The sequence below is a fragment of the Mustela nigripes genome, chromosome 6 (genome assembly GCF_022355385.1).
Source record: "Mustela nigripes isolate SB6536 chromosome 6, MUSNIG.SB6536, whole genome shotgun sequence".
NCBI classification, from domain to species: domain Eukaryota; kingdom Metazoa; phylum Chordata; class Mammalia; order Carnivora; family Mustelidae; genus Mustela; species Mustela nigripes.
This window is the reverse complement of record NC_081562.1, coordinates 21157373-21170354: the sequence shown is the minus strand read 5'-3', so window position 1 is coordinate 21170354 and position 12982 is coordinate 21157373. Positions and strand designations below refer to the sequence as shown.

Sequence of the window (12982 nt, the reverse complement as noted above, 5' to 3'; positions counted from 1 at the left end):
AGGTAGCAAAGTAAGGTAGAATCCTATACAGTATAATTTCTCTCTTTGTGTTTTTTTCTGCCTTCTGAAACAACTATTTTAATCGTATTTTTAATAATTGTTTTATTTTTCAAAAATGTCCATTCATTGGAGCTAGTGCACACACTGCATCAGAACATGATCACAGACGTGCATCTCACCATCTTTACCAACATGCTGAACATGTCACCCTTCCTGCTTGTCATTCTCTATCACTTCGTTTCTATCAACAACCCCAAAAAGCAGGAATGAAAGTAGCACTTTTTTTACTCCAGAGTTCTAGAACTTAGTCTGAGGCAAAATGTAGAGTGTGAGGGGCCTTCACATTTCCCTTCATCACTCTACCCATTACAACATACAAAGCAACTATACCTATGTTTTTTTTTTTTCAAACAATTTTTATTTCCTCAAAGTCTTCCTTAACCCTATGGAACAAGAAGCTGTCACTGAATAGGGCCCAGCATTGGGCCCTATTCTTTTCTATTTCCTCCCCCCTGTATAAAAATATAGATTTTTTAAAAAGAGCCCATTCATTGGAGTTATTATTTTTATGAACTCTTTCTTTTCTCTAATATTTATCCTAAGTCCTTAGTAACTTGAAAGTCCCATCTTCTCGCTGTAGTCTTTATTTTAAATGTGCAGCTTCAAAGTAAACCAAATTCTCTATCATCTAACTCAATTTTCAATACACAAAACATATCAATAATGTTAGGTTTTTATAAATATAGAATAGTTTTTTCTGTCTTCCTTTTTAATCCCCACAAAATAGTTGAAAGCATTTTACAATCTCAACCAGAAATACCACAATTACATTAAGTGATTCAAGGAAAAGAGTTAATTTTGTATGAATAGATTAAATTTGCTTGATTGCTCTTTTTCAGTGAAGATTGTGTTAATGTCGAGTTCAAAATTGATAGCTCTCTTTGTTTTTGGTAAATACATATGGGGAAAATTTCTTAGCTAGTTCAATATACTCTAAATCAGCCACAAATATAAACATTAGTCCAAATTCCCCACAAATAAATAAAATAAAATATACCTGATAAAAATCCAAGAATTAGTATTTTGAAAATTAAAGAATACAAGAGATTCAATAAAATGCTCTTCCTTTCCAGCCCCTTTTGTTTGACTTTCCATAAAAATCTGTACTAAGACATCTACATTTTCACTCTAAGCATAAATTTTAGTTTTCCAGGACAACAACCAAATATTCTGAGTAGCTGCTCTCCAACCTCCGTATTTTCCAGCTCCAGAAACTAGTTCTGTGTAGAATAAACTTTTATACTTTTTTATCCTTACCATTTGAAACCTAGAAATCATCAGAATACAGATGGTCTTTTATGTTAAAAAGAATAAAAACAAGTTGAGGAAAGTCTTAACAATTTCAGAAAATTCTTATCTAAAATACCTATTCAGAAGATTAGATGCCTCTTCCACCACATACCCCAATCTCCAAACCCTTCCAGTTCAAATTTTCCAAATTGAGTTTTCCACCCTCATCCTACTCCAAACATGATCACCAAGATGAAATCAGGACGTAAGTAAAAACAACCTAAGTATTACTATACCGTCTATTCCGTTTCACAAATCTAGTTATACTAATCAAGAAGGAGATACTAAATATCTAAATAAAGATTTTTTTTAATCTTTAGAATATAGATCATTTATATTATAATACCCTTGGGAGTGATTTGGGCAAAAATACTTAGTAATTTGAGAGGGGTAGAACACTCTTTCTAAAGAGGTCACAAGTTAGTAAATAATAGGAACAATGACAATACTAATAATGCACTATCTCTTATAATGAAAGATGTTACTAAAATGGGGTAAAAGGCATACAGTTAGAGTAATAATATTTCACTACCAATCTTACATACAGAAAACCTTTTGCAAGACCATGTGACATAATTATGCAGCCTGTGTCAAAGAATATAGTAGTGGTTTTCAAATTGTTCTTCAGAACCTCTCAGTCCCACATTCTGAGACTACTCTGCTTCATTCAGATTGCTATTTCCTTCATTCACTTATGCATATAATAAATACTTAATAAAATGCTTATTCCATGCATGTACTGTGGTTAACTAGCACCTTCTAGGATCACACTTACGAATATAAGGGAAATAATCCCTGCACTCAGGAAACCTAGTCTAGTCAAGAATACAAGTATCAACCAATAATCAGACAAGTCATTAATTAGTGGCCATAGATAGAAATACTATAAAATATAAAAGATAGCTATATAGTGCTACAGAAGCATATAACAGGGAGTTTCTGGTGAGTTTTATCCATCTTAACAGTTTTTGCATAGATTTTAGCTAAATAAAGGATACCTGTTCCCAAACTGCCAAAATATTGTAAGCTAACCTGGCACTTCTGGTGTCAATACAAAATCTACTCTGATGCCCTACTTTATCATGACACTGATTCAAAAAGGCCACAGATGCATCTATTTAGGTATCTTAAGTATCTCTAAGCACCAGATACTATCTTACATGCTTTAGGACTAAAAAGGAACATTCACTTAGGAAATATCTCAAAATATTTCATTGAATGTCTGATACACAAGGCATTGAAGACTGTTTCCATATAAGAATTAGTTTCCAGGGGTGCCTGGGTGGCTCAGAGGGTTAAAGACTCTGCCTTCGGCTCAGGTCATGATACCAGGGTCCTGGGATAGAGCCCTGCATCAGGCTCTCAGCTCAGCAGGGAGCCTGCTTCCCCTTCTCTCTCTGCCTGTCTCTCTGCCTACTTGTTATCTCTGTCTGTCAAATAAATAAATAAATAATTTTAAAAAAAGAATGTTTCCAGCATTTCTCAGAAAAACTGATAATTTTTTGAATTGTAAATCTCCCCTCAAAAAGAAAAAGCAGTCTACAAATAAGGAAAATCAGAACTAAAAAATGTATTATAATTCTGCTGTGAGAATTAAAGCTTAACAACATGGAGACATTACTGGTTAAAAGAACACACAGATGTCAAGCTGGCAACCAGAACAGTAAGTGCTGACACAACACAAGGAGTAGAAGGTTAAGATCAACATTTCTAGGAACCAGGGCAGGCAAAAATAGAAGAAAGAGGGTCACAATTTCATTGGTCAATCTTGTTTGTAGCTGTTGTCAAGTTAAATGTGTGTTCATGGCCCTACTTGGGCTAAGAGTGAATCACTCCTGAAAACAAAATAAATATTAACATATTTATATCCATAAGATACGTCATATAAATCCTATGAGTAGAATTTCAAGAAATAACAAGTTTTAGAAGCAAAATAAGTCCTTACATAAGCAATTTGCCATGTGATTCTGTATTGTCTATTAAGCTTTACTAGGAAGTCTGCATATTATATAATTTGAAAAACCCACTAACTATTCACTGGTGTTTTCTAGTGTTTAAAAATATTCAGTGGAAGCTACACTTCTTTATAAATACTACTAAGCTTAGTATTTCATATTCATAGTATATGAATATACTATTCATATAGTATATGAATTTTAGATATTCATAATAATGAATATAGCATATAAAGACTGCTGTAAGTACTTTAAGAACAACTTATGCTTCCAGGAATTCCTAAGAATTTCTAGGAATTATGATTTCTTGTTCCTGAATCCCAAAGATTAATGTTTACTGGGAATCTGAAAACACTACTTGGACTCCCATCCTCTTTGGAGTTCTGAGTTTAGAAGAGAAACACAAACATGGATATTGAAAAAAAAAAAGAGTGTTACATGTGTTATAATGAAAGTCTACAATGAAGACACAAAGGCCAAAAATACCAGGATATATCAGCCTGTAAAAGTCTGGAGAAGGCTTCATTTAAAAAAAAAAAAAAAAAAAGGAAGAAAGAAAAGAAAATATATTCCAGGTAGAGTAGAGGGAGGACTGTGCAAAGGCTGGGGTCATGAAAGTCTCTTAAGAATCTTAAGTAGTCTACTAATATGATCAAATATATATGTTAAAGAAAGAGCTCCCTGGAGGACACATGGAGAATGGTTTCCAAAGTGTGTGAAACTGGGGTTAATAGAACAATCAGACTACCACAATCATTAGGCACATTCCATAAACAAAACAACTCTATGCATTGTCAAAGATCTATTCATATTTGACCAGTGTAGAGAAAAATTTGTAAGAGAAAGTGGAAACAGATATATTGTTATAAATTGCAAAATAACAAATAATATTTTAGAGAATGATGATATTGATCTCTTCATATTTCACATAATCACTTAAAATAAAGGAAGAAAATCAATATTTAAAAAAATCCTTAGTAGAACAAGTCAAATCGTTAAGAAGAGCAATTTCTTTAAAAAGAGGTGTCTAGTTACCCTGTCACTGACCCTTCTCAAGAATCTAAGGACACCTTATTCGTTTTCTAAGTCTTATTACCCTCCTGATTCAGATTAACCTATAATTAATAATACAGAATCAATAGAACTATTTTTAGTTGTCTATAAGTACCTAATTGCTTTCATTGCTATTTTTCTTTCAGATTATATTTAGGAAAAGCAATTTATTATATGAACACCTATGAATCATAATCAGGATAAAATCTCGTATTTCTCCCTCTCCATCATCTCATTCTGTTAACCACAGTGTTATGCAGATTTTGTAAACAATTAAATCTGTTCACATACAAACAATTTTGGTTTAATCATTAACAACAATAAAGGAGCTTACACCTTCTTTTTTATATTCTTCATGCTCTACTCCTGATCATTTTAAAAGCATATATATCCTATTATGTATTCCAAAGCCGTTATATATAAGTGAGTGTTCGTTTTCAAAATTCCTTTGACATGTTACTGGAACAGCTCCAGAAAAAAAAAAAAATTAACACTTTTGGGGAATTTAACTGAATCCTTTTTGTAGCCAAATAAGAAGCTGGTGGAGGAGAGAAGCCAAAGATTAAAATAAATGCATTATTCATTTTTAACATGGGTTTTTCTCTTATTCTTCATTGTAATAGCTCTAGAAGTAATTTTACTGTTAACACTGAATTTTTGGAGTGGTGTTGTAGAAATCATTTTTCCAAAGAAGGAAGCTAAAAAGATTTTCTGCTCACCATCAGTGCACAAAATTGAACAAGGGACAATGGTCACACACAATATGCTTCCAATGAGCATGTTCTTATGCATAAAAAAAGGAAACAAAGCAGTTCAGGATTGTATTTGTAAAAGGATATTTAAAAAAAAGCACAAAGTGTTTTTCAGAGTGGAAAAACATGAGAGGCTCTCCATAGTTAAAATCAGCATTAGACTGTTTCCTACAGTAGATATAAAGCAAAACATCTGTGTTATTTATATAATAACAACAGTAAGAAAAAGGACAAAGGTAGACTTAAGATAGCTAATGAACCCAGTTCATATGCTACAAAATATTTTTATTTTTATCTAACAGTCACCTGAACAAGGGCTCTAAAGATTGTCTCATATTTTCCATAATGCTAAGTAGTCTAGCTTGTCCATAATGTCTTGCTTAACGTAGCTAAATACTATGAATGCTATTCAGCTATCAAAGATATAAAGTTTAGGGATATTCAAGTTTAGGGATATCCTTGATCTTCAATACAGAATAAGAAATTAACCTCATGCACTTTTTCACCTTCCCACTCAACATCCAAGTGCTACAGTCCATTCTATTTTTTTTTATACCATGCCACCAAACAGTTTTACTGCAGCAGTAAGTGTGGAGAAATAGAATCCTGTAGGAGAGAAAGGGAGTGAAAAAGAGAAAATGTAAAGGTGGAAAAGACGACACAAGAAAAGCTGGATTTATCTCTCTTAGTTTAGAGAGCTCACCCAGTATTCCTAGACCAGATGGAAAGAGTAGTATGTTACAGAATTCTCCATCCCTACACTCAGATGTCACAAGGAATGGAAAGGCAAACCTTGTTAGGAACTAATATTTCCATGTGGGTTGTACCATTTTTTCATTCATTCCTATATAGACTAACATCCAGATAGTGATTTTTTTTTTTCTTTTTGCTGCTCTTCTATGTGGGTGCCTCTCAAATTTAATCAATCCTTGATCCCTCTCCAAAGCTCAAGCAGGTATTTCCAGGCCCTGCCAATGAGCTCCTTAAAACTTTTATTTCAACATCCCCCAAACCTGAACTATTTTTTTTCCTAATGCTAGGGGGGAAAAAATAGTTCTATCCCTTAATTTTTTCCATTTGGGTAAAAATTGCATTTCCCAATGACTGTTGAAAATATTAATAATCCTTTGACCTAATAACCAAGGATTTCATGATTCCACCTCAACCTAACTTTCAAAATGATATCACACTGTCCCTCACATACTCCTTGTTCAAACCACTGAACTATTTATTATTAAGTGGAATATACCTGAGCATTCATATCTTGTGCCTTTGTTCACATTCACTAATCTTCCCTCCTAGCTTACTCTCTGATAGATGCTAAGGAGGAAGCAGCATACAAAAATGGATAACAGATCTTATACAATTCTAAAATTCTTAAAGAAAGAAGGAGCATGGGCTTTGGAGTTGGATAGAACTGGGTTCCAATTTAGATTTTGCATACTGGCCATGTGACTTTGGGCAAGCTCTTAAGCCGTGGACAGCTTCCTAATCTGTGAAATGAGAATAACATCATCTATCTTGGAGAGTTGCCAGGTGATTTATATGATATATTTTAAAAGTCAAGACAGTGTCTTGCATATAGCAAAGTCTCCATCCTTAGATACCATCATTACTTCCCAAAACAGAATGCACTCAAAACACTAATAAGTTAGCTCTAACCTGCCTAGATCCTAAGCTACTACAGAGAGCAACTATAGATTTCCTCTTCTCTTCTAAATTTGGAATTTGTAGAGCTAACTAAGGCTGAGCCCACAGCTTACACCTCTTGACCCTTTGCCTAGTAATCTTTCCACTCTCCCACACCATCACACTGCATCCCCAGATAATTTAAGGCAAGCAACATCAGTGTTAATGAGAAATTAGTGTGAGAAACTAACAGAACCATATACATATATGACTGTCTTAATTTGGTTTCCTTTTCAAACCTATATTCTTTAAATAAGATTCAAAGCTTAGCTCATGGAAGTATTACATGCCCAACTGTAATAATTTTTATACTCCAAGATACTATCTAATTGAGTGTGAGAGGGGACAATTTAGATTTTGTCACATTACAGAAAACTGAGCTAACTAGTGCTATGCTTCTATTCCACTCCAGTGATATTTTAGCAAACTTTATAGACTGGCCTCCTAGACTCCTAACTGCCCTTTATTCAAGTCAGTATATGGAAAATGACCTCAGATTTAAAACTGGGTTATTTATAAAGTGTTTGAAGAAGTCTTGCAGTCTTGGTCTTAGTTCCAGAAATGGTCAGTGCCAAGACCTCCTAGACAGTGTGGAAAAGAGTAGTTGGGGGATCCTGGCAGCTGTGAATGCTTAGCAGCCGAGTGAGAGCTACAAGTCACAGGTTTTGGAAATTTGTTTACATGTAACTATAGTTCTAAAGGAAAGTAAGAAGCTGAGGGAAAGGGACTTGACATAAAGCAAACTTATGAATCACCTACTTAATAGAAGCTAGAAAATTAGGCAGGCAGAACCTAGCTTAATAGCCATCCAAAAAAGGAGGTTTGGGGTTTTGTTAAGTTTTTTGGTATTTATTCCATCTAAATTAGGAGTCCTTTTACTTAGACCTATGCCTCAACCTGGACTACACAGTAAATATTTGTGGGGAGCTGGATGCCTGTAATTCATTTCTTCCTTCTTTTGGTAACAACACTCCATTTCATTTCAGAGCACTCCCTCTTCTCTATTGTATTCATTCTTGTTGGGACCAGAAATCAATATTCCCTGCCTTCCTCTTAAACAGGGATGACTAATAATCGAAGCTCTACTAAGGAGATGGCCTCCAAAATTTAGATCTAAAGTAGAACGGCTTAAGGATGGAAAGATCATGTCGCAGAACTGGAGCTCTGACAGGATGAGAAAACCCTACTGTTTATTTTGTTTTAATTAAATTCTATTAGCCAACATATACTAGATCATTAGTTTTTGATATAATGTCCAATGATTCATCACATCACATCACATGCCCTCTTTAATGGCTGTTGCCCAGTTACCTCAATCCCCCATCCACCTCCCTTTTTGCAACCCTCAGTTTATTTCCCAGAATCAAGAGTATCAAATGGTTTGTCTCCCTGATTTCTTCCCCTTCAGTTTTCCCTCCTTTCCTCTATTGTACTCTACACATTCCTTATGTTTCACATATAAGTAAAATCATAGGATAATTGTTTTTCTCTGTTTGACTCGTTTCACTTAGCATAATACCCTCCAGTTCCATCCAAGTTGATTTAAATGATATATATTCACCCTTTCTGATGGTTGAGTAATATTCCACTGTATATATATGAACCATATCTTCTTTATCCATTATCTGTTGGAGGACATCTCGGTTCCTTTCACAGTTTGGCTAATTTGGTCATTGCTGTTAGGAACATTGGGTGCATGTGCCCTTTCTTTTCACTAAATCTGTATCTCTGGGGTAAATACCCAGTAGTGCAATTTCTGGGTCATAGGATAGCTCTGTTTTTAAAAATGAGGAACCTCCATATTGTTTTCCTGACACCTAATGCTACTCCAAACCTGGTCTTGAGCCCTTTCTTTAATTCTGTGAACCACCCAGTAACTTCCTAATAGAGTCCTTTTCTGCTTCCTTAGCTAGAGTTGGTTTTCCCTGCTGGCAACCTAAGAATCCCTGATGTGGAATTGAAACCACCTTTGTGCCTAGTCTTCCCAACTGAAAAATACAAATACTTTAGATGAAACTACCCTTTACTAGGATAGTTTCTATGGCCCTATTACAGAAGTACAAGCATATGTTTATCAAACATTAGAACTTAGAGCAGCTTTTTTTTTTCCACTTATGTACTTTTTCTTCACTTTTTTTTTTTAAAAGATTTTATTTATTTATTTATGTGACACAGAGAGAGAGAGAGAGATCACAAGTAGGCAGAGGAGCAGGCAGAGAAAGAGGAGGAAGCAGGCTTCCCCCTGAGCAGAGAGCCCAATGCAGGGCTCAATCCCAGGACCCTGGGATCATGACCTGAGGCAAAGGCAGAGGCTTTAACCCACTGAGGCACCCAGGCGCCCCCTTTTCCTCACTTTTGTCAGAATTAATTTTGTTCTGTGCCATATTTCCCTATTACTCAATTTTCTTCATATTTGAGCCAAGATTTATTGCATTAAGATTAGCTACATTGATTTGTTTATTTATTTGCTGTCCCAAGCAGTAAAGTCATTTATGTGGCTGACATTCTGCCAATGTCAATTTTTTTCTTAACATTTTCAACACCATTGCCCCTTAATCCAATGTCTTTTCCTTAAAATGTAGTATTGTGTTAAGAGTAAATTGCTTAAAAAAAAGAGAGAGCAATTTGTCAAAAAATTAATTGCCAAAGTTGTGATTCTAGTATTTGCTCTCACAGATCTCTTCTATGAAACAAATTACTATAAGAAGATGTGAATTTGTAAGTTAGCCTATATAATCAACAGAAGTTTAGAAATCCAAAAAAAAAAAAAAAATAGCAATCACTTAATCTATGCCTATCATTTTATAGATAAGGGAATTACGATTTTCTCAGGCCATTCTTCCTGATTTCCAGCATCACCACTGATTTACTTTTTGTTTTTATATTTCTTCTTTCATTCAGAGTGGTTCAAGGAAGAAGATAATAAACACATATGTTCTATAGTCCTTCTTCAACAAGAGAGGAAAAAAGGAACCTGACATCACTACTTAAGTCAGCGGCACCAGTAATCTCTCAGTAACTTAAAAGCCAAAGCTTACAGTTCTCTTCAACTCCTCCTTTCTTTAAATCTTCTACTTACCAACATCATTGTAAAACTCAAAATAAAAGCAATATATGAGCTATAAAATGCTGTATGAATCAAAAGGTCAACACTGCTATTATTTGTCCTTTCTCTTCCCATGCCACCAACCTAGTCAAAGCAATTGTCACCTTATATTGGAATTAGAATAAATGCCAACAGATCTCCATATATTCCCCCATTCTAACCCATCCTAGAGACAACTTTTGACATAAATCTCTTTATTCTGCCAAATTCTTAAGAAAGAAATAACTCCAGTAGTACACGTAACTCTTTGAAAGAACAGAAAAATAGGAAACACTTCCGAACATGTTTTTGAATGCCAGGATGACAACACCAAAACTGTATAAGGATATCTCAAGAAAGCAAAATCAAAGGCAAATCTTACCCAGGAATATGAATGTAAAACTCCTAAATGAAGCATCAGGAAATCAAATCCTACAAATATCAAAGGGATGATCAAGTTCAGTCTATTCTATAACATAATGTAATTTACTACTGGAACAGCATGAGAAAGGAAAATTATATGATCATCTCAAAAGATGCAGGAAAGGCTTTCTATAAAATTCAACACCCATTCATGATAAAAAAAAAATTAAACTAGCAAACTTGCAATAAAATGGAACTGTCTTAGGCTGATTATAAAGTTTCTATTTTAAAAACTTAAGGCATTTAGAAGTCAGGAGAGTGGTAATCCTTTGGGAATAGTGAATGCAAATAAGTAAGAGAAGAGCTCCAGGAGGGCTGATTTGTTGATCTGAGTGCTTACGACACAAATGTGTTCAGTTTACAAGAATTGTGCTATACAAATATTATATACATACCTCATGTATGCATTATACTCTGAAAATAAATAAAAATTAAACTCTACAGCAATCATTGAACTTAATTATGAAACAATGAAAACTTTCTTCTTGAGACTGGAAACCAAATAAAGATGCCACTAACACCACTGCTCTTCAACAATTTACTAGAAGTCATAGCCAATGCAATAGGCAAGAAAAGGAAATAAAAGATATAAGCAATGAAAAGGAAGAAATAAAACTGCTGCTATCATGTAGAAAATCCAAAGAAACATAAATTACTAGAATTAATAAGGAAATATAGCAAGATCATTGGATTTGAGGTCAAAATAAAAAAGCAATTGGCTTTATTTTTTTTTTAAAGATTTTATTTATTTACTTGAGAGAGAGACAGTGAGAGAGAGCATGAGCGAGGAGAAGGTCAGAGAGCGAAGCTGACTCCCCATGAGCTGGGAGCCCGATGTGGGACTCGATCCCGGGACTCCGGGATCATGACCTGAGCCGAAGGCAGTCGTCCAACCAACTGAGCCACCCAGGCGTCCCAGCAATTGGCTTTATACACCATCAGCAGCAACAAAAAAATATATAGACACAGAAGTTTTTAAATGGTACTATTAATAATATCAAAAATATAAAATAATTAGTAACAAAACAAATGAATGAGGAGTAAAATATCTACAGAGAATACTAAAAAACATTATTTTAAATATTTATGTATATGTATATTGTCATCACATATACATCTTTAAAAAATCATAGGTACAACCTAAAAATACACTATTTTTGTCAATCATATCTTAATAAAGCTAGAAAAAAATTTGTAAGGATACCTGAATAAATGGAGAAATATACCATCCTCATGGAGTAAATACTGATAATATGTCAATTTCCCAATACTATTCTATAGAGTCAATGCAATTTCAATAAAAATCTCAATAGTTTTGTAGAAACTGACAAGCTAATTCTAAACTTAAAATAGTAAAAAGTTTTGAAGAGAAGGGAAAAGGTACACCATCAGACATCTAGGTAACTAATTGAAATAGTGTGATTCTCTCTCTCTCTGTCAAATAAATAAAATCTTTTTAAAAGGGGGAGGTGGAGCCTGGGTGGTTCAGTCAGTTAAGCCTCTGCCTTCAGCTCAGGTCATGAGCCTAGAGTCCTCAGATTGAGCCCCACATTAGGCTCCCAGCTTAGGCAACTGCTCCCTCTCCCTCTGCCTGCCTCTTCCCCTGTTTGTGCTCTGTCTCTGTCAAATAAATAAATAAAATCATTAACAGTAACAAAATAAAATAAAATAAACTGCTTAACATAATACTTTCTAGCTCCATCCATGTCATTGCAAATCACAAGATTCCATTCTTTTTTATTAATGAGAGATATTCCATTGTATATATAAGCCACATGGAGGAAAAAAAGAAGCAAATGAAGAAACAGAACTCTTAACTATAGAAAACAAACTGAAGGTTACTGGAGGGAGATGGGTTAAATAGGTGATAGGGATTAAGGAGGGGACTTATGATGAGCACTGAGTATTTATATAAGTGCTGAATCACTAAACTTTTACACCTGAAACAAACAGTTCACCATATGCTAACTAACTGGAATTTGGTGTTATATGTAAACAATGAATCTTGGAACACTACATCAAAAATTAATGATGTATTGTGTGGTGACTAACATACATGATAAAAATTTTTTTTAATAAAATAAAATACATTTGGAAAAAGAAAAACAGTGTAATATTGGCACAGGGATAAATACATGACCAATCAAACAGAACAGAGTACAAACCCAAATATGTATTTTTCAAGTGTCACTGGAGAGTGATAGAAAAAGAATGATCTTTTTCAGTAAGTGGTTCTGGTTCAATTGAACATCAACATGGGGAATGAAAACGAACATATATCCACATCCTTTCTAAAGTTCAATTCCTAATAAATAAGAGCTCTAACTGTGAAAGAATAATAAAACTTCTAGTAGGTAACATAAAGAAATATCTCATGAACTAGATGCAGGTAAAAAGTTTTAAATTGGACACAAAAAGCACTAACCACGGGGCGCCTGGGTGGCTCAGTTGGTTAAGCACTGCTTTCAGCTCAGGTCATGATCCTGGAGTCCTAAGATCAAGTCCTGAATTGGGCTCCCAGCTCCATGGGGAGTCTGCTGTTTCCTCTGACCTTCTCCCCTCTCACACTCTCTCTTACTTGCTCTCTCTCTCAAATAAATAAATAAAATCTTAAAAAAAAAAAAGGACTAGCCACAAAGAAAAATATTGATACTCTGAACTAGTTAAAATTAATA

The 12982-nt window shown here is 34.3% G+C and overlaps 2 protein-coding genes across 13 annotated transcripts in view; one reads left to right on the top strand and one right to left on the bottom strand.

Moving 5' to 3' along the window:
- The window catches only part of ANKS1B (ankyrin repeat and sterile alpha motif domain containing 1B), a 1094885-nt gene that overhangs the window by 1006239 nt on the left and 75664 nt on the right, over positions 1 to 12982 (bottom strand). The window lies entirely within an intron of this gene.
- On the top strand, positions 157 to 270 carry LOC132020503 (dolichyl-diphosphooligosaccharide--protein glycosyltransferase subunit 4-like). Its single transcript, XM_059404651.1, has one exon. It carries the CDS (start codon positions 157 to 159, stop codon positions 268 to 270), a length of 114 nt encoding a protein of 37 aa, XP_059260634.1.